Raw genomic sequence first — 27,438 nt, 5'->3', positions numbered from 1 at the left:
CTAGAGATTTTGAATACTCACATTTCATACTACAGTTATTTCTGCTTTATAAACAGCATGTGAGCCACCTGCTCTCGGATTTCTTTGGTTTTGATCCCGTAAATGATGGGATTCAGCATAGGTGGAGCCAGAATGCAGACATTAGCCAACAAGATGTGGATATGAGGTGGAACATGGCGTCCAAACCTCTGAGTAAAGGTTGTGAAGATTTCAGGCCCATAAAACAGGGTAATGATGCAGACATGGGAGCCACACGTGTTGAGAGCCTTCTTACGCACATCTTGGGATGGGATGTGAAAGACAGCATGGAGAAACAGCACGTAGGAAACAAAAATTAGCATAACATCTAAAACCACTGTGAACATTAGGATAGAAAACACCTACCAGATGTTCACTCGAATGTCATTACAAGCATATTTGGCCAAACCAATATGCTCACAAAAGGTGTGTGGAATAATATTATTTTGGCAGAAAGTCAATCTTTTCAAAATAAATACTATGGGGAAAATTGTGCCATAGCTTCTCAGAAAGATAGTCACACCAGCTTTTCCAATCAGTGTGTGTGTAAGAATAGTGGTGTATCTCAGTGGGTAGCATATGGCAATGTAGCTGTCAAACGCCATCACCAGCAAGATCCCTGACTCAGAGATGAAGGCGGAATGGATGAAGAAAAGCTGAGTGATGCAGCGATCCAGGGAGATCTCCCCAGCAGGGAACCAGAAGATGGCCAAGGCCTGAGGTACTGTGCACGTGGAGAGGACAAGGTCTGCTCCGGCCAGCATGCAGAGGAAGAGGTACATGGGCTTGTGGAGGCTGCGCTTCGTGAGGATAATGCAGATGAGCAGACTGTTTCCAAATAGGGTAGAGACATAGGAAATGAAGAATAGGATGGAAATCCACATGTGCAGGTCCTCAAGGCCGGGGATGCCCAGCAAGCGGAAGACTGTGTGGCTAACACCAGTGTGGTTTAAGGTAGTCATACCTGGAGCAGATGACCTGGGACCTCACTTCCTGTTCACAGAGATAGAGGAAAATACATATTCTTTTAAATATATTAGTAAGAAGTACTATGCTAGTATATTTTGAGAAGATATCAGGAGCTCTGGGCATAGCATACTCTCCATCTTCTTTGACATGCAGCTAATGGGAAGTGTGCAAAGATGAAAGGATAGGGTCTGCATCCCCGTGAGTACAGCCAGTTACACTTACCTCCAACTAGTCAAAGTAAGAGGTGCTATGGTATGTATTTCACTTTCAAATAGAGGAAAATGAATACAGAGAATAAATCAGGATGCATACCTGGAAAGAGTGCAAGAAGATGATGATACTTGAACGTGACTTTGAAAATGATGAGTTCATAATAAATTATGAATGAAAAGAGAAGTGAAGCAGCATAACACAAATATAGAGATCACTGCAAGGTAAATATCCAGGAAGGTCATGACATCACCAGCGAAGGGCAAAATGTACCTAGTGTGCATAGGGGGTTATGTGGACAGATTTTCCTGACCGATCACAGCTTAACACTTACATTTCATCTTTTACATGGAGGGTAGCCATCTGATGTCTTGAAGCTAGTAGTTTACAACAATTACTCTAATGTAGAATGATGACCTGCGGGGGTTTATTAGAATAGTAATTGACTGAAGAGTTTGATGCTAAAAGGATAGTCACGCTCCAGGAAGAGAATATATCTGAATGTAATATAATCACAAAAGAATTAAACTGGTATTTAGTAAGCATTGTCTTATGCCAGGGACTGTAGCATGCATATTGCATGCAGCAAGTTATATACTGTCCATTTAGGGAGTAGATTATCTACTTGACGAAGTGGATGTTATGTCTATTTCACACCTAAGGAAAATGAAACTCAGAGAATATGAATCCCTTGCCAAATTTCCCAACCAACAATTGGTAAAAATGAGTTTGGAACCATCTGACTTCACCACATCCAGTTTGTTCTCTTGTGAAGGGGGTTGTGAGAACTTTGAGAGGTAACAGGCAGGGCTTGTGTGGCTGAGAAGAGGCATCCTTCATGCTCACACCTTGGGGAGCTAAGCTTAGAAAGAACTGAAACTGGAAAAAGGAAGACGTTATTGCTGAAGGGCACAGGGTTGCAGTCCTTGATATTTGGAAGATTCTTCAGCTGATAGAAATTAACACGTAATTTTGTCATTTACTTCCTAATGTACACTTTTCTTCATTCATTAGCTTATTCATTCAACAAGCACATTTTGAGCAGTGACTGTTTTTCAGGCATTGTGCTGTGCAACTGGGTCCTTACTAGGTTCATGGTTTGAGAGAATGGTGGATATGTAAGCAGACAGAGCTAGTAAAATGTTGCAGGTGTAATGAGCCCAGAGGACACCTTCTGAGAAGACAGCCATGTCCAATAAAATGCTACAGTTCCATTTTAATGAATGTGAACCATGTTTTCACCAGGAATGTGAAGGCTTATAATAAACATGTGCAATGATTTGTAAAATTTGGCTCCTCTTGAAAAAAAAGTGCATGGAAGTTACATTCATCCCCTGGGTTTTCATAAGTTTCACATTTCACAGGTAGTAACACTTACCTGTTAACAAAGGGAATTGACATGTACCTGCAGAATAACTCGTAGAAGAGGTGTGCATTTTGATTACCTTGGACATTTGTATTTCATTCCCCTGCCTCCTTTGGCTGCATTTAAGATTTTTCAATTTATCTTAATTTTCAGTATGAGTATGATGTAGCCAGACATACTTTTTTTTTGTTTTTATCCTCTTTCAGGTTCACTGAGCTTTTTGAATCTCTAAATTTATGATTTGTGCCTAATTTGGAAAATTTCAGTAGTTATTATTGTCAAAAGTTTTTTTCTGTCTCATTCTCTCTCTCATTTCATTTTATGTTCCCAACCACACATATGTTAGATATTTTGATACGGTTTCATCAGTATGGAGAATCTCTCTCTCTCTGTCTTTTTTTTTCTCTCTCTCTCTTCTTCAGTTGGATAGCTCTGCTAATAAGTCTCATGGTTAGTTACTAGCAGTGCAATTACCTTGGTCAAAGAGTACATGCATTTATAGTTTTATTGGTTATTGAAGATTCCCTCCACAGTGACTGCACCATTTTTGATTGCTACTAGCAAAATATGAGTGCCTTTTTTCTCATAATTTTGCCAGCAGAGTATGTTGTCAAGCTTTTGAACTTTGTCAATCTGATTGTGTATCACATGTGGCTGAGTACCTGCAAAAATGGCTGCCAATCATTCTTCCGTCTGCTGTACAGACATGGCATCCCCCATACATGAGGTGTAGTCTGTTCTCCAGCACCCTGAATATGAGGTGGACTTTTGTCTTGCTTTGACCAACAGAATAGGTTTGAAGTGATGTGTGAAATTCAGGGTATTGGACCTTGTAACTTCCATTTTGTCTTCTTGGATGCCAGTATTCATTCAGAAAATTTAGGATAGATGAATGAATAAAAGGCCATAAGGAGGGAGATCACAATGAGGTCAACCAAGGCACAGCACCACATAGGAATACAAAAGACAGAAGAGACAAAGCAAATTTGAAAATGAACCAAAAGTTAGAAAACTTATACTAACTTATTTCAAGACTTATTATGAAGCCACAGTAATCAATATATACAATATTGATGCAAAGATAGACAAGTAGATGAATGGAAAAGAAGAGAGTCCAGAAATAGACTCACATATATATGATCAACTGAGACATGATGAAGGTGTAAAGCCAATTCAGTGGGAAAGGAGAATCTTTTCAACAAATAGTGCTGGAATGGGGGGGAGGGTATAGCACAGTGGTAGAGCACATGCCTACCATGCATGAGGTCATGGGTTCGATCCCCAGTACGTCTGTTAAATAAAAAATAATAGTAAATAAATAAACCTATTGTCCCCCCCTCCAAAAAAAATAGTGCTGGAAAAACTGGATCCAAATACAAAGAGATGGATTTTGATCTCCTACTTTGCACTACTTAAAAAACAAAATTGCAAAGTGGTTCATAGACTTAGTATAAAATCCAAATTATATAAAATATCTAGAAGAAAACTAAGGAAAAATTCTTCATGACCTTTTGTTAGGAAAAAGTTCTTAGATAAAACATCAAAAGCATGACCCATAAAAGAAAAATTTGCTAAGTTAGACATTATCAAAATTAAGAACTTCTGTTCTCTGAAAGACTATTAAGAGAATGAATAGGCAAAGCGCATACCGAGAGATGATATATGCAAGGCAGATACAGAATGAGGGGCTTATATCAAGAATGTATAAAAAGTTCTTCAAACTCAGTAACAAGAAAATAAGCAATCCAATTTTTTAAAAAAATTAGCAAAAGACTTGAAAAGACATTTCATCAAAGAAGCTATGCAGATGACAAAGAAAGAAAGAAAAAAAGAAAGCAAGCAAGAAAGCAAGCAAGCAAGCTAGCTAAACATCCCTAGGCTTTAGAGAAATTCAAATTAAAGCCACAGTGAGATATCCCACTACACATCTATTAGAACATTTAAAATTAAAATAATAAAAATTTAAAAACCTAAAAAAAGTGCAAACAGCCAAAATCACAAGAAAAAAGAGCTTAAATAAAATTAAAGACCGATCAAACCAGATTATGGCAAGGATGCAGAGCAACTTCTGCACCAATAGGGCAGACATAAAATGGTATAATCACTTTCGAAAATTGTTTGGCATTTTCAAAAAAAAATTACCTATATAGTATCTCCCATATAACCTATTCCACTACTACTAGGTGTTTATCCAAGAAATGAAAGCATATGCTCATTGGAAAAATTCTACGATAAGTGTTTATAACAGCCATATTTGTAATGGCCCCAAACTAGAAGCAACCCAAATTTCCATCAATAGGTGAATGAAATTATTGTATATCCACACAATGGAATACTATTTGGCAATTAAAAGGAGTAGATTCTTGATATATGCAAAAACCTGGTGAATAAAAGAAACCAGGCAGTAATCCTGTATGATTCCATTTATATAAAACTCTATAAAATGCAAACTATAGTGACAAAACACAGAACAGGGTTTGCTAGAAGATGGGGTTAGGGGAGGGAACAGAAAGGAGGTATTACAAAGGAGCAGGGGAAACTTTTGAGGGGGGTGGATATCTTTTTCTGATGGTGATGATGGTTTCACAAGTCAAAACTCATCAAATTGTATACTTTATGCAATTTACTGTATGTCAGTATACCACAATGAAGATACTTTAGAAGCTCCTTCCCCCCAACTCCCCAGATTCCCTTTAAACTAGAATCAAGTGTAAATGCCGGCCCTAGCGAGCCAGCTTGGGAGGTGTCAGGACAATTACACCACTTGCCTAGAGCTCTGGTGACAGCATTACTCTTCTCTTTTCTTTATGAGCCTTAGGCCACAGGACAGAACAACCACAGCCCCAGAAACTAAAGCAGAGACTCTGGGTTTTCTGTGATGGGAAAAAGGAGTTCCTTAAAGTTCCAGGCACTCCTGGGATCTGTGTAATAGACCACTAGGTCTCCACCAAAATCTGTGTTTCCCTTCCTTTGAAATTCGGTTGTACATAATTGGGTATGGCTAGACATTTCTACAATCTTCCTTGCAGATAGATGAGTCCACTTGGTTATTCTCAGCAACAGAAAATGAGCAGAAATTATGAATCCCATATATTAACTAAAGATTTAGGAGGCAAATTGCCTTCTGTTTTCTTTATCGTTCTGCTGGCTGAATGCTGAGAACACTGTCCTAGGGAATGGAGGAGTCACAGATTAAAAAATAAAAGATATTGGACTCTGAATCCCACAGGGAACAGTGCCACTCACCTGCTAGTTGCACTCATAGCAGATTTTTACATGAAAAAGAAATTAATGTCTTTAGTATCTGATTCACTATATACTTTTGAATATACTTTTTTCATAGCAGTTCAATCTACTGCAAAACCATCAAAGCCAGCAGGCCTCTGCCCAAATCCCCCAACGGCCTAGGAGGAAGTCAGGGCTGCAAACTCATTCCAAGGAATTTAATTCTCCCCCAAATCTCGGATTGAGCAAACTTCCCCAAATCTCACCTACACGGTTCTAGCAAGTACTTTGTCTTTCCATATTATCTAAGGTCATCCACTGGATACCTCCGCAGGTAGCGGACAGCTAAGCCAACTCCTTTTGCCTGGAATTTATTATATGAGAAAATAAGTGGGAAGGGAGCAATTACTCAGATTCTCATAACCATCACCTCTGATCCCCCAGCTTCCACCAGCTCCACGAACACTGGGTTGCCTGCTCTCTCTCCTTTCACATTTCTTCCAATTGAAGTGCAAATTAGGGTGAGGAGTGTGCATTTGGCCTCTGCCTCCCAAACAAAACCCTACCCTAGACCAAACCAGTCCTGGGCTTTGGCTGTAACCTTTATCTCATCAGACACCAGCGCCGAGCCCAGTGGATGAACTAAACCATGAAGGAATGCCAAGTGTCCAACAGATTAAGGGCTGAAGATAGGGACCAGACAAGGCAGTCATACGCTCTGGCCATGAACTCTTCCTGTGATCTTCCAAATTGTGAATTTCTAGATGTACTGAGATCCAATTCTCCCTGCCATTATCTTCTGCTACAGATATGCCTCTGAGGGGCAGGGAGTCCCTCTAGAAATAAACATCTCTGCCTTCCACTAGGACCCCTGGGGATAAAATTGCATTACAGGAAGAAGTATCTGATAGAAATGCAATGTCAGTCACATATGTAATTAAAAATTTTCTAGTCTCTACTTCCAAAAAATCAAATGAAGCAGGTAAAGTTAATATATATTTTATTTCATCCAATATATCCAAGGTATTATCGCTGCAATCAACAATATAAAAGTTATTATCAAGGTATTTTACTTTATTTTTTGAACTAAGTTTTCAAAATCCAGTGTGCATTTTATACGTACAGTGCATCCCAATTCTGACTGGGCACGTCTGAGGTGCTCAACAGCCACTGACGGCTCCTGGCTACCATGATGGACAGCCAGCTCTAGTCAACTCCTTGACTTTCATTTCCACCTTCACATCCACCTCATTTCTTTTATAGTTGGCTCAAAAAGCATGTAGCACCTCTCTACCAAAGTCAAAGCAGCTCATTAACGAGCTGTTCATGTTTGAGTACGAAGAAAAGGAGGTACAAAAAAAAAAAAAAAAAGGAGGTACAAGAGTTAAAAGAAATCATTCTCTTCCTAAAAGTGCTTTATATTAACCATTTTCTCTTTACATTTTCCTCCCATTCTGGGAGAAAAAAAATCTGTATCGAATTGATCATTTTCCTCTTTTCTGTTTTCACTTCAAGGTATTTGGAAGATTAAAAAAACATTTTTTTTCCACTTACTACCTTAGGTTTTTAAGATCCATGAAGATTGTAGTTAGAAAAGGGAAGTTAGAATCTCACTAATTCAAATTTAAAGCTATGAAAATTAACACTATAATGGTTTATAGCACTCAATTCTCTACATACTTGTACAAAAATACAGCAATTTTTTTCTCATGTATTGCACTTTACAAAACCTGACAACGATGTTACAAGAGTGTAAAATTACAGGTCAATTTCTTTCATAAATGGAGATGAAAATAAAACCCAAACAATGTATTAGCACAAACGAATCCAGTATTGCACATAAACAGTAGTGGTTTATTTCAGAAATCTGTATTGGATTTAGAAACTGAAACAAATCAATGTACTCCAATAATAGAATAAAGATGACATCTGATTATCTCAATAATTAGAGACAACGTCTATTGAACTTCAATTTTCCATTCAGTACAAAAACTGACATCAAATTAATAGGAGAGAACTTCCTAAATTTGATTCCATGCCTCAGCAAAGAAAAATCTCCATCAAACACCATGCTTAATGGTAAATTGTTGAAAGCATCCCCTCACCCATCTCACAATCTGTAATTAATCAGTCAAGGATGTTCACTATCACTGTTGGGTTACTCAACTCCAGCATTGAGTAAATGTTCAAAGGGAAAGGAGTGATAACACAAGGAAATGGAAGGTAAAAAAGGAAAGACAAATGCAGGTGAGCCCCAGAGTACAGGGTACTGCTCGGATGCGGGTGCGAACAGCAGAAAGTTCAAGGACTTGGGCGACGCAGGGTCATCGGGACTACACAGTTGCAGGGATTAAAATATGGACAAAGCGTGGTAGGAAAGTAATATTTAGAGAAGGTGTAGATGGGGAAGCCATGGTTGGTGACGTTATAAAAGGAGACCGTGCCAGCCTCATAGTCTAAGAAGACCCCAACACGGCGGGGACGCACTGTCATGGAGAGGAGCAGGGAAGTGGACGAGTCCTCGTAGGCTCGGTATTCGTGTTTATGATGTAACCCGATCACCCAGTATCCACTCTGAGGTTGGTATCGGGAGTACACATTCCGACTGTGGGCAAACTGGCTGAAAGAGAATGCAGGTCCTGCAGAATCACCGCACACACCCAGGATCCAGTCGGTCTTCTTGGTCACATCGACCTCCCAGTAATGCTTCCCTGAGGAGAAGTGCTGAGAGCCCAGGACACCACAGGCATGATGCTCTTCCAGGTGAGACCCGGACACCTGAGCACCCACAAATCTCACCTGCCTCCGGTTCTTGGACAGGACGAGATTTAAGTTGGCCGTGTGTGGATTCAGAGTCACGTCCACTGTGAGCAAAAGGCACAACACCAGCAGGTGAGCACGGATGTGTGGGTCTTACGACTCTGAGGAGAGGATACGCAGGGTGTGGGTGGGAGGAATAGGTGCTGTGCGGTGGTGGGTCTGGGGGAGGGGCAGGCAGCTAGCAACACCTCGCACCTGAGCGTGTGTGGGGGTCTGTTTGGGGAGAATAAGAACACATCAGCTCAAAGAGGTCACGACTGCTACTTACCCCAGTAGCTTTGGACATCTGTCAGCTCTGTAATGACAAAGAGTCAGTCACTTATATAGAACCAGCCGTCTCAGGTCCGCTCTCTCTCCCCTTACCTGCTTGAGGGGTGCAGCAGGGAATTCTGTGAGGATGTGAGCTGGCCATTTCATTCCCCCTGAAGTCTGAACTGCATCTTCTTCTGTGCATTATTATGTCCCTCCATCTCCATCTCTCTCTTTTGCCACTCTTCCCAAATCTCCCCCATACCCTCTGTTCTTTTTATTTCTTACTAGTATAACAATCCCCCATCCAAACTCTGTTTCCTGTATGTCCTCACCTCTAAACACTCGCAGCATCTTTTTCAGATCTGGGGCTCGAAACACACTCTTCAGCTTGGTAGGGAGAGCTTCTGGCTTCTTCAGGGTCCAGAACTCACTCCTGGAGAGAACAGACAATATGAATCTCCAACACTGCTGACCTTGGGTTCCTCTAACAACTGTCTCCCTCCTCTCCCAGGCCCACTGGTGAACTTCAACATTCTTTCCTGAAGAAACTTAGCATCATTCTGCAAAGAGCCCTGGCACCAGAGCCAGAAGACCGGGACTAAAAACTAGCTTCTCATCATCTGTGTAAACATTGATAAGATTTTCATTTTTTTTAATGGCTGAGTAATAATCAATTGTATACACATATCACATCTTCTTTATTTAGTCATCTGTTGATAGACACTTGGGCTGCTTCCACATCTTGGCTATTGTAAATAGTGCTGTGATGAACACTGGTGTGTACATGTCTTTGGTACAGCACAGGGAATAATATAGCCAATATTTTATAATAACTGCAAATGCAGTATAATCTATAAAAATATTGAATCACTATGTGGTACACCTGAAACTAACACACTATTGCAAATCAACTATACGTCAATTAAAAAAAAAAAGTTGATCAGATTTATCCCTCAAAGCCTCATTTTTGTTTCTTTGTATGGTTTGTTGTTGTTTTGTAAAAATATGGTAATTTTCCCTTCTTTCTCTCCATCCCAGAGACTGTATAATATTACATAAAATAATGGCTGGGAAATCCTTTGCTAACCCCGAAAAAGATACAAAATACTTAAAATGTCAGTGCCCTCTTAGAGGGTCTACAGGTACCCGAACATCAGGACCCGTTGCTGGGGTTTGGAGAGTACCAGGTGAAGGGCTCCCTTCTGAAGGGTCTCTGGTTTAGGTCTTAAGGTCTCATAGAAGCCTAGGGAGAAAGACCCCCAGAACAGCCTCTTAGGACTCACTGTCTCCAGGACTATTATGCCAGTTGGAGAAAGGAGATGTCCTCACCTCCACACCGAGAGTGAAGACTTCAAAAGGGACCACAGGCTCTAAGGTCACGTGTTTGTGAGGACCTTATGGGAACCAGGTATGTGGGCAAATTTAGATGTCACCTTGACTGAATGAAATTCTAGAGTATGTGATAGAGAACGTGTTTTTGTTCCAAGGCCAAAGTCATTCTTTTCAAGATCTCAGGTCTATGTTGTTACTGGAATTGAGAAAAACAGAAGTCTGAGGAAGACTAGGTAGCAAGGCGTGGACTGTTTCAAAGCCAAGGGAGGAAGGGAGATTTAAGCAGGTGAACCAAGAGCTGATTCCTGAGCCCCGGGAAACGCTGCAGATGGGAAATTTCCCTCTGAAAAAATATGTGGGCAAAGAAAATCCCTGTGAATTCTGAGGTAGCTATGAACAACTGGTATCAGGGCTGGAAGCAGGTTCAGAGGTTTGTGGAAAAGGAGTTCCATCATGAGCTGCCGCCCTTGACTCTTAAGGGCACTACTGTCCCCAATTTGTGACCTCTCACTACCCAAATTCTCCTACCCTCGAAACCAAGCCATTTCTTTTACTTTTGGGACCCCCAAAGTTCTCATGATAAGCAACTCAAGGCACCATACGCCTAAAATCTTCCCTGCCTTGTGACTATATTTTGTCCTTTCCCACTCATGTTCTCCTACACATACCTTTTGGTGACATCACTCACATCCTAGGGAAGAAAGAGACAGGTTAAGTCAAGGAGTAATAGGCCTCGTCCTCTAATACAGCCTCACTTATGCATGTCCCTTGTCCTGCCCCCACCCCACCACCCCCTGGTATGATGGGGAGACTTAGGCCCCAGTAATGGAGGCCACAGAGTAGAGCTAAGAACTCAGAGCAGACTGTCCCTGAGACTCCAAGTAGGGATGTCAGGAAATGATTCAATTCATTCATTAATGCCTTTAATTTTACATCAGTGTGTGTGTGTGTGTGTGTGTGTGTAATGTTACAAGTGTACATCATCGGTTATTTGCCAGGCACTATGTCTGGCCCTAGAGGCTCTCATGTGAGTAAGTCCTAATTTCTGTCCTCAAGATGCTTACATTCTGGTTGCTAAGGATACAGGGGCCTTAAACATGGTTCTCTCAAACCTCACCTCCCCTAATCCTCTGTGCTAGCTTTGCTGATTTCACATATTTTTCTTGATCTCAAAACACATGTGTTGATGGTTCCCAAATCTGTGCTTCTGCTTGCATCTCTTTTATACACCCCAGCAAATGAGCCACGGACACCATGACCTCAAGATGTGTAAAATAAAACTTACCTTTCCTGCAACCACGAGGTCTCCTCTGTTATCTTCCATCTTCCTTGATACCAGCGTCCAGTGACCAGATGTAAACAAAGTACTGTCCTAAAAACTACTTTATATTCATCCTGAGGTCCCATCTTAGACCACGTCAACCTCTTTCACACCCCTGAATCCTTGCAGCCACCTCCGCTTTCCCATCATCACTGCCACTGCCGGCCTCATTTGAGTGGAGCTGTCTCATGGCCTCCTAATTGGTCTTCCTAACTTCTGCTCTATACACCTCAGTGCATCAGAAGAAAAGGCCAATGGTTTGATCTATATAACATAGGAACAACCATTTCATGGTATCGGGGTTATTTTTGGTTGCATTTGAACAAAAACACAACTCTAACCGGCTTGAACATGCAAAGCAGTAGAGGTGGTAGATATGTCAACTTACACCAAATACCCAGCATTACATCCTCTTAAGGCATGGCTGTAATAAGGACCTCAAATGATCAGATCAGGATACTGTTTCGTGCCTACTCCTCTTGGCTTTATTCTTAGGGTTTACACTTTGAAACTCGAAAGCTGCAGGCTTGCATTCAGCTGTCAAATCTTAACGGGCAATAACTGTTCAACAGAGGTGGAAAAGAGAAGGAGGAATGTGTCTGTGATGGGCAAGTTCTGGAAAACTGACTGTGAGGTAACACTCAAGTTCACATGACCACCAGGCAGCCTTATTAGTGGGTGTAAGAGGCAACAGGTGCCTGAACTTGCTATTGTATAAATGGATGATCCATTTGCACTTATAAAGCCATTTTTCCAGCTTGAGGAATCTGTGAAGGGGCTAGAACGAGTACTGGAAGGAGCAAGCATGACGGAAAGCCAACATCAAAGATGAAGAAGAAAAGAAGAATGAAATGAAGATGTGAAACCGGGAGTGAGCTTAGTACGCATCTGCCTGTGACTAAGCTGGGTGAAAAAACCCAGCACGACAAATCCCAGCACGGCATCAAGACAACAGGTGCCTAACGGCTAGTGATTCTCAACAAGGGCTGGGGGGGATGTTCTCCCCAGGACACTTGGCAATGTCTGGAAGGCTTTTTGATTGTCACAGCTGGTGGGATGCTACTGGCATCCAAGGGGTAGAGGCCAGGGATGCTGCTAAACATCTTACGATGCACAGGACAGCCCCTCACAGCAAAGAATTTTCCAGCCCAAAATGTCAATAGTGCTGAGATTGAGAAATGTTGCTATAAAACATCACTCGATATAACAGCTCTTCTCCGCAGTCTCAAATGAACTACTTTTGGACTATCCTTCACACACAAGAGATAAAGTGAGACATTCCCTTAGCATCTGTACCTTTAGTTATCCTATGCTTTCTCCACCAACTCTCCACTGTTTAATAGGGAAGAGGCACTACAGGGTCAAAGGAATATTTTTTTCTTCCCTCCATCAGGACCTCAGTCCCATGTCAGAAGGGAAGGAGTCAACCTCTCTTTGCCTTGACTCACAGACTACAGGCTCCTTCGTGACTCTTACCTGCAACAGCTCCGTTGTTGACCCCTGACACCGGCGCTCCAGGTCTGAGATGAGCTCTCTCAGGGACTGGCTCTGCTGGACCAGCTCAGCCTCAGCTTTTGCTATGATGCTCAGACCCTTCTTCTTTTCCTCCTCCAGCTTCTTCAGCTGCCGCTGCTCTTCTCTGTCCAGGACACTTCTCAACTGATCAAACTGCTTCTGGATCCTGCGTCTCTCAGGGTCCAGCTGATTCTTCAGGAACATAGAAGAAAAAGAGGCCTGAGGGTCTCCTGTATAAGGGGTGGGGGAGGCAGGCTCAGCACTGCTGTCCTGGCCAGGTCTCACAGGGGGATGGGGAGTAATGCGGGACTTAGTCCAACAGAATCTGTCCTTTCCTTCCATTCTCCCTTTGCCTCTTCTCAGACCACTGGCCCCAGGCTGCCTTACCTAGGCTTCCTAGAGAGACTGATTCCTCAGGGAGAGGGGATATCTAAGGACATGGCATCAGCCTCCCTTTTCAATTTTGAATATTAGGGTAGGAATGATTGGCTTGTGCCTGAGCTATCTTTCCAAGTTTCAGAGCTCAAAACTGTAGAATGGGGGAGGGGGGAGGGTACAGCTCAGTGACAGAGCATGTGCTTAGCATGCACAAGGTCCTGGGTTCAATCCCCAGTACCTCTATTAAAATAAATAAACAGACAAACAAACAAATAAATAAAAACCTAATTGCCTACCCACTCCCACAACCCTTCCCCCCAAAAAACTGTACAACAAGGTCCAGAATCAGGAATTAGGGGCTGCCAAGGGCCATGGTTCCTCTCCTATGTGATTATCTTCAAAATCCTAGATTCTCTTTGATATGTCCATTTTCTCACCCTCCCTCCCTCCCCCTGGTTCTGCACCAAGAGCAACACTCTTGTTTGGAAGGGTTGTTGTGAAGGACTAGGGCCAAGGAAGCACTTCTCGCCAGATCTGGGAACAGACATGCCCTGGTTCCCCTCCAGGGCACCTTCAGAAGGATCACTCTTACCTCCCAGGATCCCCTCTTCTCTCTGATAACAGCTGTTAATTTCTCAGCTTCCTGCTGCTCTTGCCTCAGCTTCTTCAGAGACGCCTGGAACTTCTCCTGGAAGAAAGACCTCAAGTCAAGCAGAGTCAAGCGTCAAACTGTCTCAGTACCTAGACACAGCACGAATGGGGGAGAGATTACGCTGACCTCAGAAGAAGTCTGTCCTGGGGTGAAAAACTGAGAAGACCAAAGCATCTTTTATAAACAGGGGATGAAAGCCAGTGGGATAGGCTGATTCTCTTTTCTCCGGGGAAAAGAACTTGACCAAGAAGCCCTTTAAGTCATTTACTCTCTCTGCCAACATACACCCCACATTCGACCTGCCCAGCCCCCGCCTGGCCACCAGCAGCATCCTCTACTCATGCAGAGCTGACCTGGGGCAACGAAAAAAAGTCTCTACTCTTGGCAAGGGGAGGGAAGGAGTTCTTTTTCTAGGTTCAGCCTCTAGGTAAATGAAAGAACTACAAAGAAGTTAGATTAGAGCATAAAAAAAGGTTCAGATCTACAAGGACTCTGTTCCTGCCTGTCTTCCCTCCATCTGGGCTCACACCTGGTACTCCTGGGCAACCTCCTCCACGAGGAATGTGTGGTGACCACAGTGCTCCTGGGACCGCTCGCAAAGCCAGCAAATGAGCTTCCCATCCTCCTTACAGAAGAGCTGGAGTTTCTCTCCATGGTGTACACATAGAGTCACCTGCAGTTGCTTCCCCGAGCCCAGCACCACCTCTCTGAGCCTCTCCGCTATGTTGGCCAGGTGCCGATTGGGCCGCAGGTTCCCAGGCCAGTAGCTGGTCTGGCACACGGGACAGCTGCTCTCCTCTTCTTGGCAGAAGCCCAGCTCCTGGCTACTCCCTATGATGCAGTCTTGGCAGAAGCTGTGGCCACAGTCTATGCTCAGGGGTTCTGTCAGGAGCTCCAGGCAGATTGGGCAGGTCACTTCATCTTGGATGTCCACCAGGATTCCTGAAGTCATTGCAGCCACGCTCCTGGCTCCTGCCTGCCCAGTCCTGACTTCCAAGGTGCTTCTTGCGTATAGGATCCTGGGCAGACAGGCAAGAAAAAGGGCTCAGGGTAAGAAAGGAGGGAAGCTGACTGTTCTGGATAAAGAGGTCAGACACCTGGGGTAACAAGGGCTTCACATTCTAACTTCAGAATGTTCTTTGCCCCCGCTCCCAGGAGGTGTCATCAGGAAATACTCAGTGCTCCAGAATGAGACAGATAAATCCAGGACTCGGACCAGGTCTGTGTTACTGCAGTCAGTGCCCTCTTGTCCAACTTCATGCTGCTGGGGAAGGGGGAAGCAGCCCCAGTCCTGGGGCTGTGCTGCCAGGAGTGAGGCAGAGGCGGGCTGGAGGAGGAGCCTCGGGGTGACTGAGGGAGCGCTTTAGGAAGGAGGGGACCAGCAGGCTGAGAGATGTGGTTTAATCTGTGTACCGCTGAAGTCAATTCCTCCCTCGCTATGATAAATCACCGGAGCCAATGTGTAGAAGAGTCTCAATAAAAACAAGTTGCCACTACACTTCTACTGTCACTGCTCTTCCATCCTTCAGTGCTCTGCCCTCTTACCAGGAGGAAAAGAGCCTCTTCAACACTTTTGCTGGGAATAGGAACAGAACAGTGTCTGGCAGGAGGATAGTGCTACGTAAGTCTTGTTACAGGAATGAACACATCACTTTCTCACACCCTTTCCTATTTTCTTACCTTTTTTAGACCCAGGAGAAAAATCCACTATCTCAGTTCATAACAAGATTTAACAGGATGGCACTTAAGGTCAATGTGAGAACGCTGGACCTGACCCAGCAGTTTCTGTGCACCTGGTGCAAGGGTCAGTTATGAAAGCTAGTAGCTTCTGTAACAAGACAACTAAGGATGCTGGAACTTACCCTGACTTTTAACTTTTTTGTCTGTGCTGAATCAAAATAAATGTCTTCCTGGAAAAACATCTTTGTTCTCATTCTTGAAAGTTTTCAGTCATTAAATCATATTGCTGTTGTCTTCAATCACATAACTTTTAAAAGACATTCTAAATTACTTGCCTACTTAATTACTTTTACTATTCAAGCATTGAATCACTCTCATTGGAAGCCATTTGCTCTGCTTGCCCAGATGAAGTCTAGTCTGGACCACCAAAGACGAGCCAGCCAGTCGACAGAAACACTGACTTATCCCTGACCCTGGCTGTGACCCTCATGGACAGGATGCACCTGTACAGTGTGGCTGAGGGCAGGTGTGACACTGTAATTTTTTCTGTCTGGTCCCCCAGCAAAGGCAGATGTGCACTGATGTACAACACCATCAGTGTGGATGTAATTTAAGAACACAAGGTCTGTTAGCTCGGCAGCAGTAGGGAAGGGATGTGGTTAAACCGAGGTGTATGATTTGCTTTGCGGAAACTAACCATTAAGTTGCAGAAAGTCCCAAACACTAGAGGTTCCAAAAAGGTTACACTGCCCTAAAAGTCCTCTGTGCTCTAACTATTCATACTCACACCCCAACCCCTGGTAACCACTGATAATTTTATTGTCTCTATAGTTTTGCCTTTTCTGGAATATCATGTAGTTGGAATCATACAGTGATGTATGTCCTCATGTACTTGTCCAAATCCATAGAAGGTACAACACCAAGACTGAGCCATAAAGTAAACTATGGACTTTGGGTGATTACAGCGTGCCAATGTAGGTACATCAACTGTAACAAATGTACCACTGTGGTGGCAGTTGGTGATAACTGAGAATCTACGCATGTGTGAGGGCAGAGGGTATACATAAAAAATCTCTGCACCTTCCCCTCAGTTTTGCCGGGAACTTAAAACTGTTCTAAAAAAAATAACATCTTAATAAAAAATTTTTGGTGATACAACATTTACTATTTTAACTGAAGGTCCATTCCATCTCCTACAACATACACATATTCACACATTTATTTCGGGTAAATGTGTACTTGATATACATGACTCTCTTGGGGGAGAGTTTCTGCTTCATAAATGCAATGAAGTAGCTAAAAACTGGAAATAATTCATAAAACCATTAACTGGTAAATAAACAAACTGTGGTATATGCAAATAATGGCATATCACCAAACAATAAAATGGAAATACTGATAAATACAACAGAAATCTCAAAAGCCTTATACGAAGTGAAAGAAGCTAGACAGCAAGAATAAGTTACTGTATGATTCCACTTAAATGAAATCCTAGAAAAGACAGAACTCTACTATCTGAAATCAGATTAGTGGATGCCAGGGCCCAGAGCTGTGAGAAAGGGATGAATTGCAAAAAAAAATTGGGGAGAGTGATGGAAATGTCCTTTATATATCATGACTGTGCCGGTGGTTACACAACCATATACATGTCAAAACTCACGGAATTGTATGCTCAAAATTGCTAACTTATTAGATGTGAATTATAATTCATTAGAGTTAACGAAAACAGAAGACATGCAGTGAGAAAAACTGAAGGCTTGACTTCCTGATCTTCTCAATACAAATTAGAATTGTGTTGTCAATATATGGTAGCCACACCATTTGAGCACTTGAAATGTGGCTAGTCAGAAAGGAGATGTTTTAACTTTTTTTTTTAATTTTTAGGAGGAGGTAACTAGGTTTATGAATTTATTAATGGAGGTACTGGGGCTTGAACCCAGGACCTCATGCATGCTAAGCAGGCACTCTACTGCTGAGCTATACCCTCTCCAGAAAGAAGATGTTTTAAATATGAAATACACGTCGGGTTTCAAAGGTTTGGTAAGCAAAAATAATCTAAAATATTTCATTAACAGATTTTTTACATTGATTACATTTCTAAATATATTTTGGAAGAATGGAGTTAAATATATTAAAATAAATTTCACCTGTTTCTTCTAACTTTCTAATGAGGGCATTAGAAAATTTAAAATTATATATGTGGCCCTATTATATTTCTGTATTTCTTTTCCATCTAATGCTCTATATGAGCTATCCAAGGCAGAGGAAGATTCTTGAACAGAAAAGATTATAGAAGAGTTGATGTCTCTTGTCAAAGGGTAAAGTTGAGGTTGGGGAAAGGAAGGAGGGGCACATGTCAGCTAAAATTCAGCTGGAAAGGGTTTGGGTAACCCCTGCCCACACGCCAGCGAGCCCTTGACCACTGGTGTGCAGCCCAGAGGACACGGGAGATCTGGATTATGTAAACTGTCAACAATACATCATTTGATGTACAGCCTTCTAGATCAAAAAACTTATAACCATGCCTTGATTTCTAATGGGTGGAACTCAGTTTTCTAAGGTGTTCTTCCTGGGTTATGATCCTCAAATTTGGCTCAAATAAAATTTTCCATTTTTTGCTTAGATTGACTGATTTTTTGTGGACAGTACAAAGGCCTCTGGGCTGCCTACTTTCCATCAGGAGAAAGCAAGCTGAGAAAAATTTTCAGCTACCATTAACGGGTTGTTTCTTCAGATGAAGACAAAGAACGTGATGAGAAAGGAAAGATGCCTCAGAGTGGGGTGAGCCACAAGCCACGGAGAATAGTGGATTGAGGAGCTGACTGGGGAGCCGCTCTGAGAGAGCAGAACCCAACTCGGGCCCCGCCTCAAGAGCAGTGTGGGTGGGCAGAGACAGTCCGGCTGTGAGAGTGCAGATCCCAGAGCCTGAGGGGATGGGCCCTGTGGGTCAAATTAGCAAATGAAAGAGGCCAAATTCAAGACCAGTTAAATCCAAGCGGGAGCAGGAGGTCAGGCAATCTAACTAGCCACGCCGGCACCAGTGGAACTCCTCCGGGCCTCACGGAGACCGATTCTGTATCTGCACTTTAATAAGATCTCTGGCGGTTCATCTGCATATTAAGGTTTCAGAAACATTGCTTTCAGTGAGGGCGCCTTCTTCCCAGGTGAATAAAACTTAGGATGCAAAACAGAAAGAGGTGAGGGTGGCTGGGGAGGGCCAGAGAATGGACTGATATTTAGATCTGAAGCACCTATGAGAATGGAAGCCCACATTTCAATATTAAAATGGCTTTCAGTATAAATGTCAGTGACTCGGTAGCGGATACCTAACACTGATCCAGGCTGGGGGCTCAGAATGAAAGCTAGAAATAAGATAGGCAGGACTGCACCCCATCTCTGCGTTCTGGTGTAAATGGAGTAAAAGTCTAAACAGGTAGCAACTGCATTCATAAATGAGATGGGATTGTGCTGAGGAAATTATATTTTTTACCCTTTTGTAAGGTTCTATTCCACTTTAACCAATTTTCTGGAGTTGATTAAAAACAAGAAGCACTCAGTAAATATTTGAATTGGAACACAGTTTCATTTTTTTTTCAAACTTCAAAAAAATCACTGCCTCACGCATTCAAAACTTACAATGATTTAATAACTGCGAATTCTTAAAATATGGTCCTACACAGGGGTTCTTCTCTCTGTGTTACATAATCCATTAACTAAGGATTTTATAGGATAGATAATACACTTCTTATTTTTTCTGCATTTGTGATATCTCACTTGTAATTTCTGATTTTTTCCATATTCCATATTTAATATTTTCTTTAAAGTGATACCTTAAAAAACTTTAATATTTACCCTGTCTCAGTCTAAGCAATAAAACCCTGTCAAATCATGAATTTGAGGTGTGGGTATATTTTTCTAGTTTACATCCAATTCAAATAGGCAACTAAACATTTTGGAAGTTTATTCATATAACACCAAAAATCATCTCAGGGGTCATTAATCGGAAACACTGAATTAATCAAACTAAAGCATGCTGTGGCGCACACATGACAGACTCATTTTTTATGTAATTCCTAATTTTTTAAACTATGCTGTATTTTAACTTATTTAGATGTCGGAAGTAGTCATATTCTCCTTTATCTTAGTGCATTTTTACATATTTTATTCCCTGTTCTTTCAAAAATTATTTTAGTTTGTATTTTTTTAAAGCAAGGCATTGAGATCGTCAATAATAACTTAATATTTTGAGTATTTACGATTGTTCATGCACTCTCCTGTTTTTAAACCTCTGTCTCACATAATCCTCACCCAAACTCTAGAATATAAGTATTACTCTGTCCATTTTATGGATGGAAGAAATTGAACCTCAAAGAGGTCAGGCAACAGGTTGGGGGCACACAGCCTGCATCTAAGTGTCAGAGGCGGATTTTGAATACAGACCCTCCCGCCGCAGCACCCAGGCACTTAACCACGCATTTCTGTCTTCATTAATTGATAGATTAAATGATGACCCTAATCTCGCTGAGCTCATTCACGGTGAGGATGAAAGAAAAATAAAGATGAATTACCTGTATTATAAGCTCCAAAAGGGAAGGGACAACATTTCTTTCACTGCCTGGTCACTTCTCCCAGGAGTGACAGTAAGTGGCCCGCCCCGTCATAGATGGCAGACAGCTCCCGGTGACAGGCACATCGAGGCCCCAGATGCGAGCCTCCAGGTGGTCAAGGCTCTTCTGGGCAAACCAAGGAGTTTTAAAAAGATTCTGAGGAACAGAGGGCGCCCACTCCTTTGGTCTTTTTTATCCCAACTCAACCGCGAACGGCCCGGCTCCCTTCGGCGAAATGCAGGACTCTGGGGAGCCAGCCTGGCCTTGCACAGACCTCGCACGCCGGGCTGGGTGCGGAAGGCTCCTCTCCCAACTCCCTCTGGGAGGAGTCAGGGCCTCCTGGGGATGGGTGAGGGGATAAACGGTGCTCACTTCCTGGAGCAGAGCGGCTGGGGTGGGGGAAGGGCTGCTGACCTCCGGATCCACGCCAGTCCCAGGGTCGGCCGGGACTTCCCTCACAGAACTTTCAGGGCTGCCTCCCCTACATCCTATACCTCCTAGAATCGGGGTGTAATGATCACTAGGCACTACTTTAATTATCACTACCTACACAAAGTACCCAGTTCCAAAGGTGCCTCTTTCATGCTCCCTTCCCGAATTGGAGTCAACTCAAAAGTGCAGAGGTCCCCCGCACTCTGCCTCCGCCCGCGAACCCCACAACGCACCTGGAGGGCGGGTCAGACTCTCAGTACTAGTGGGGACAGCGGTGGCGGGCCAGAAAATGGATTCGCTCACCAACCTGGAATGTGTGGCCTGGGTCAGAGCCGAGGATTTACAGCTAATGCCGCGTCCAGCAGAGCGGACAGACTCGTGGCAAAGGGGCGGGGCGAGGGGGGAGGAGAGGATGCGCATAGGGCCGGTTGGTCCCGCGCCGCGCAGGGTCCTGCGCTCCAGGGTGTGGTCGCCGGGCCCACCCAGCTGCCGGGGAGCTGTTCCGCTTACCTGATGAGCGGCAAGTTCTGAGGCCCTGGGGAGCCCCTGAAGGCCAGGGAGGGCGCGTGTAAATCGTCTTCGCTTTAGCTTTCAGAACTCATGTCGGTGTCAATAATACTGAGAATACACATTTGTACTCCACGTTAAACTATCAGTTAAAACGTCCGAATGAAGGTATCTAAAGTTATACGAGTGAGTAAAGATAACCGCTTGGCATCACAATGGTATGTTTTGCAAAAAGATCGTTAAACTTCATTAGTCTAAAATTACGAATGTAATTTAAATATTACAGGTGTCAAAATGACACCTGTAATTTTAACCTGTGTAAACTGCGAGACTGTAAAAGTTTGTTCTTATGGCCTTAGGAATACATACAAAGCTTATAAAGCCCCAGGAACTGTAACTTAAGGGTGTCAATAGCACAGCAACTCTGACAAGAAAAGGAAGGCTGAACTTCCGGTCCCAAGCAAACTGACCTGGTCTGGAAGGTGAGTGGAGGGAGAAGGGTGTCCAGATAAAAATTTGAAGAGAGAGCTGGGTGATGTAGCATATTTTCAGGTTTCATCTATGTTGTAACCTGAGTATTTTATTCCTTTGATGGCTGAATAATACTCAACTGTATGGATTTTTGGCATTTTGCTTATCCACGCATCAGTTTTTAGACATTTGGATTTTTACTGTTTGGCTATTTCGAATAATGCGGCTATGAATTCTCTTGTACAAGTTGTTTTTTTGTTGGGTTTTTTTTTTTTTTTTGGAAACATGGTCTTTATTTCTCTTGCCCAAGAATAGAATTACTGGATTATGTATTTACTTTTTGGGGGGATATTCCAGACTGTTTTCCACAGTAATTATACTATTTTGCATTCCCACCAGCAGTAAAGAAGGGTTCAATTTCTCCACATCTTTACCAATACTTGTCATTATGTATCTTTTCTATTATAGTTATCTTATTGAGAGTAAATTGGTATCTCATCAATATTTTAATTTGCATGTCTCTTTAGCATCTTTTCATATAATTTATTATCCATTTGCATATCTGCTTTTGAGAAATGTCTGTTCAAAATTTTTACCCAGTTTTAATTGGGTAATTAAATTTTAATTTGTCTTTTTCTTATTAATTAAGAGATCTTTATATATTTTAGATATAAGTCCTTTACAAGTTCTGTTATTTGTAAATATCTTCTCCCGTTGTATGAGTTGTCTTTTCATTTTCTAAACAGCATCCTTTGAAGAACAAGTTTTTAATTGTGATGAAATTCAATCTTTTTGTTATTTGTATTTTTGATGTTGTATCTATGAAGGCCTTGCCTAATCCAAAGGCATAAAGATTTACTCCCATATTTTTTTCTAAAAGTTTTATAGTTTAACTCTTACACTTAGGTCTATGATCTAAGTTTATTTTTATTGTGTGAGATAGAATTTCAGTCTTATTCTTTTGCATGTGTGTATTCTTTTGCTCCAGGACGATATTCTTTCCCTGTTGAATTGTTTTGACATTGCTGGGAAACCACTAAGGAGTTTTAATGAGGTAGGGGTGTGTGTGTGTGTGTGTGTGTGTATGTTTGAGAGAGAGAGAGACAGAGACAGACAGGAAGATAGGAAGGGGCAGGTGGTGGAGAATGACATGTTCTGAATATCTAAATGTTATCTAAGAAAAGATCACCTGGCAGCATTGAGCAGGCTGAAGAGGCCTGGAGGTGACAAAAAGTGCCTAAATCCAGAGGAGTAAATGTCTAGCTATTGCTGTAGTATGGAGGAGAAAGTGTTCGACTAGGTGCTACTGAGTGTGGATAGAAGAGAGTGAATTTATGAATAATTGGTGTTCTCTTCATGAAGCTTTTCTGTGCTTTCTCCCCAAGCTTGGATCACACATTAAACCTGCAAAGTTCCCTACATTTCTCCACCCAACACCAGCCAACTACTGAAGTCTGGCAGGGGAGGTGAAACTCTCTGAAGGGATGGTGAAGGCTGCCTGTCTTCACTTGCCTCTACCTGCAAATGCTGAGAAAGACAGAAAGTAAGGAAAGCTTCTGGAAGTGGGAAGTATCTTGAAGGGACAGGAGAGGCCAGAAAATCTCCTACAGAGCCGAATTTAAATACATTCAGTCATTCCAAGTCCAGAACACTACAGCACCAATCAGAAAGCAGGAAGAGAAAGAAATGTGCCTCCTAAGTTAGGAAGAACTGTGTCAGGGTTCTAAAGAACAGCAGTGACAAAGGGCTTTGAAATAACAACGGAAGCCAGTAGATGGTGATATTGAGGTCCCAGCCTCGGTGATCGTTTCTTTTCCTCCACAGTTTAAAACAAAGAAAACATGCCTACATCCCACATATTAAAAATAATTAACTAGGAGAATGGAATCGAAGCATAATTGAAGTGTGGTTAAGAGTGAGTGAAGCAGTGACTAATTTCGGTTTTATTGCTTGCTCCCCCCGCCTATATTAATGTTACTAAGTCCATATTGTTTCTGGGATCCATATATTTTTTGTAAGCACTTAAAAATTCTAGAGTCTAAAATTGAGTATTGAAGGCAGAAAAGAGCATGGGAAAACTTGACTACCTTGTGGAGAATAGGTGAAGTCCATCTTGTTCAAAAGGAGCATGGAATGTTGGGGTGATGCCCGAGGAATCAAAAAAGATCTCCCCTGCTCCAGAGAAGATCAGCACCTCCCCATCCTCTACATCTCCCATTCTCACACGTTCCTCCTCATAGCACTCACCACCACTCACTGCTTTGAGACCATTAGGAGCAATGGCATTACATTTTATTCCTGTTATGCCAGATGCGGAAAGCTCATGATTCAAGGTCATCACTCAGATCCTCATCTCTATAGGCTCTGGATACCCTAGTTTTGCTTCCATATACCACCCCTCTCCAATTTTTGAAATCCTTTACTGGATAATCTAGGACTTATAGTCAGCCATAGCAAAATCCCCTATATTATCAATGTTGTCTTGGAATATTCTTATTACTTTCTTGGCTAACTGAAACCTGGCTCTCTAGAGTACATTTATTCACTCTTTCCCACACTTCTCAGATCTCCTGGCCTGGAGGTGGGGTTAATTGTCATCCCTGCACCTTCCCACTGATCCCCTCCCTTTAATTAAAATATAAAACCCTAGTATCTTTACATCACTTTATTATACTACACCTCTCACTAGTCCCCCATATTCCAGTTATCTCCCATTGGCTCATCCCTGGCTATTCGTCTTCTTTCCCAGGTAGTGTCTGCTTCTGTCTGTCTGTCTCTCTCCCTTTCTCTCCCTCCATAAGTCTCAAGAATCTTACCAAGATTCTTGATAACTTCAATACTGATGTAAATGTTCCTTGCTTATTCTGAACTTCAATTCTACTCATCACTTCTCCAAAAATGAACATGTCTTTCATCTTCATCCTTCCTCAGTCTCTCACTCCCATGGCGGTCCTGCATTTTAAGTCTCTCAACTTATTCAGGGTTATTCACACTGGGAGGTAAAGGACCAAGAGGAAGAATATGAGGCGAGGTAGAAGTATTTACGAAAAGTTTGCTAAGATGAAACAGACACCCTAGGTTTGTTTAATTCAAATAGTAATTGGCATGGACATAGACAGTCAAAAAAAGATTTTTAAAAAGGTTTGTCATTCATAAAACTAGCATACATAAAGAAAGAGTGGTGACCATCAGTAGGCTGTGATACCTGGCAATTAAAAAATTTTTAAAAATTGAAAAAAAATTAGCTGAAATCTTTTGATGTTTGTTCTAGGGCTAACGTTTGAAACAATGAGATTGAGGGCCATGAGGCTTTGAAAAAATGCAAGTGGGATAGGGAAGGAAGTGTTCCAGCTTTTTCTTCTTCCTGTTCTTTCAAAATCTCTCAAACTGAAGTGGTAAAGCCATCATTCATTTGGTCATTCTCAGGAATAAATGAAAATAGCTCTTCAGATAATGTTAGGGGAGGGCTGAGATGAAGGGACTCAATGAAAAGATACTTTCTTCTATACACTATGTTATACCTGCAGAATCACACCTTCCTTGTTCGATCTTCCTCTCAGGTTCTCAGCTCTTAATCTACCCCCTGTGGTATTTCTCTCCCACATGAAGGTGTTCTTACATGAAAAAGGTCACATTCTCCTTTTGATGCTGAACAAGAACATGTTACTGTTGTGGAAAGAACATCAGGGAAGCTTTGCTTTCCACTTTTCAATTTTAATTCTTTACTAATAGCACGTGTAAAATTTTTATTTAAAAATCGAATAAGATCAGATGAAAGTTTTTATCCTGAAACAGAGAAAAACATAATAATTTATCAAAATTCCAAGCATGCATGATCTTTGATCTAAGTGTTCTACTTTTAGGCATTTAACCTATAGAAATATAGTTCTCCCAGAGGTGCACTAAGTAGATTGAATATATTCCTGAATGGATTCCACCTTTTTTATAATAGTGAAACGTGATGACAACAAAATGTCCATTAAAACACCAGTTATTTATTTTGTTATACTTAGCTAATCTCAATAATCAAAACTCCTCTGAAGTAAGTGTTATTATCTTTTTTTTTAAGAGAAGGATGCCAAGACTTTACGAGATTAAATCTATTTCCCAGTGATAAACAGCTGGTATGTACTGAATGTGAGACTGAGTAATATTAAGAAAAAAGAGAAAAATGAACTGAACAATCATTGAATGCTTACTGTGTAATAGATAAATGATGTTGTATCATCCTCATCTTCTTTACAGATGAGTAGAACATGAAATTCATTGGGATTATGCAACCTCTCAAACTCATTGAATTAAGTAAGCAGTAGATCCAAGGTTTAAATCAGCATCTCCTGACACCTAGCACTGGTCTCTTCTCTACCTGACACTGAATTTCAGGGCTGAGAAGAACTCATTCAAAGAAGAATAAATATTGAGCAGAAAAGTGAGGTCAAAAAAACTTTAAAATAAGAATTGTATGCGCATTCACACGTATTGCATATTTGCTTTGGGCAGGTTCTTATGCTTTGGAGCAATAGAGATAAAAATCCTTTCAAAATGAACTCTTTCCTCAAGGAATGCATTCTAGGCAGGATGTAAGGGAACAAACATGAAAAAAGATCTCTAGTCAAAGAAGAAGAAATATTCTCAGGGCCCAACAAATTAGTGATTTAGATGAAAAGAAGTGGAGAATCTTAAAAGATGAATTTTTCACTGTGGGCTGAGTACCGGAGAGGACAGAGTTGAGATGTGAGCTAGGTTTTTGAGGATGAATTGTTCTTGGGCTAAAATTCGGGTTGAATTGCTCTTCTGAATCTCAGAGGACAACAGGCTAGGCTAATCTCTGGTGTTAATAATATAATGATTAGTGAGCAAGTTACCAAATTACACACTTACATTTCTTTAACATTTTATTAAAGAATATATAAATCTATGTCTATTAGATACAAGTAGGTATTTGACTTATTTTAATGATAACTATAATTTTTAAATACAAAGCATATTTGGATGGAAAAGAGTACTCTACCACCATACAATTATTTATATTTTGAGGACAACTCTTGTCTAGGACAGGTAACAGTAGCCCAGGCTTATTTGATAAAATTTTTTCAAAGGCTTATGTTCATATTTAAGCTGGTGATAAATAGATGTGTCCACCTACATATGCTGCTGTGCGTTAGCATCTCTGAACCTGAGTATTTAAACATGTCTAGTTATAGATGTGTGTAGCGGACAATAAAAAAATAAATATCATCCCAGGGGACTATGAAATTCTAGACATGATAGATCTCAGGGGTTCTCATTGTGAGAAAGATGTTAAACTGGCAAATTTAAATGTCAAAATTATATACAAGTGATTAGGTACCGTATTAGGGAGAGAATGAAAGTGGAGGCTGAAAAAAGTCTTATTCAAATGGTAGATTCCAGGTAAGTTATCACATTGCTCCTAATTAGGTTTTCTTGAGATAATGGGGGATCAGAAGTTAATTTGAATAATATATGGAAGAAAGTGGGGTGGGTATTACTACGGATTTATAAAAAAGTTAATCAAAGGAGGATTTGAGTAGAATGTCTAAATAATTGGAACCTAGATGAGGATAGCACAGGGGTAACTGGAAGATATAGAGATGGGGAGGGGGTGACTATTGAACAACTAATAGTACAGAAAGGGATTAAGTTGAGGTCAAGTTGGGAGCAT

The 27,438-nt window shown here is 41.6% G+C and overlaps 2 protein-coding genes and 1 long non-coding RNA gene across 9 annotated transcripts; 1 reads left to right on the top strand and 2 right to left on the bottom strand.

Moving 5' to 3' along the window:
• Positions 1–35: 35 nt before the first annotated feature.
• Positions 36–980, bottom strand: LOC102532920 (olfactory receptor 52B4-like). Its single transcript, XM_015238517.1, is given in 1 exon segment — positions 36–980. A coding segment is annotated over 1 exon segment (945 nt).
• Positions 981–6,771: 5,791 nt separating this feature from the next.
• TRIM6 (tripartite motif containing 6) lies at positions 6,772–21,150 on the bottom strand. 7 transcript variants are annotated; one of them, XM_072969360.1, is made up of 9 exons: positions 21,011–21,140; positions 14,588–15,077; positions 13,999–14,094; positions 12,990–13,220; positions 10,861–10,883; positions 9,193–9,293; positions 8,877–8,903; positions 8,588–8,652; positions 6,772–8,404 (listed from the first exon to the last, which is right to left on the bottom strand). In XM_072969360.1, exons 2-9 carry the CDS (start codon positions 15,008–15,010, stop codon positions 8,090–8,092), a joined length of 1,281 nt encoding a protein of 426 aa, XP_072825461.1. In that variant the 5' UTR covers positions 15,011–15,077; positions 21,011–21,140; the 3' UTR covers positions 6,772–8,089. The 7 variants fall into 7 exon arrangements, with proteins under 7 accessions (XP_072825461.1, XP_072825459.1, XP_031537165.1 ...); XM_072969361.1 differs by having other exon boundaries at positions 8,209–8,408; XM_072969358.1 differs by having other exon boundaries at positions 6,772–8,652; positions 21,085–21,150.
• Positions 21,151–21,239: 89 nt separating this feature from the next.
• On the top strand, positions 21,240–25,068 carry LOC140698966 (uncharacterized). The gene is made up of 4 exons (XR_012076977.1): positions 21,240–21,502; positions 21,644–21,766; positions 22,744–22,809; positions 23,141–25,068. It is a non-coding gene; the product is annotated as an uncharacterized lncRNA (long non-coding RNA).
• Positions 25,069–27,438: the final 2,370 nt, after the last annotated feature.

Source organism: Vicugna pacos, chromosome 10, assembly GCF_048564905.1.
Source record: "Vicugna pacos chromosome 10, VicPac4, whole genome shotgun sequence".
NCBI lineage: Eukaryota > Metazoa > Chordata > Mammalia > Artiodactyla > Camelidae > Vicugna > Vicugna pacos.
Note: the sequence above shows the minus strand (reverse complement) of the source record. Positions and strands in the feature narration are given on the sequence as shown.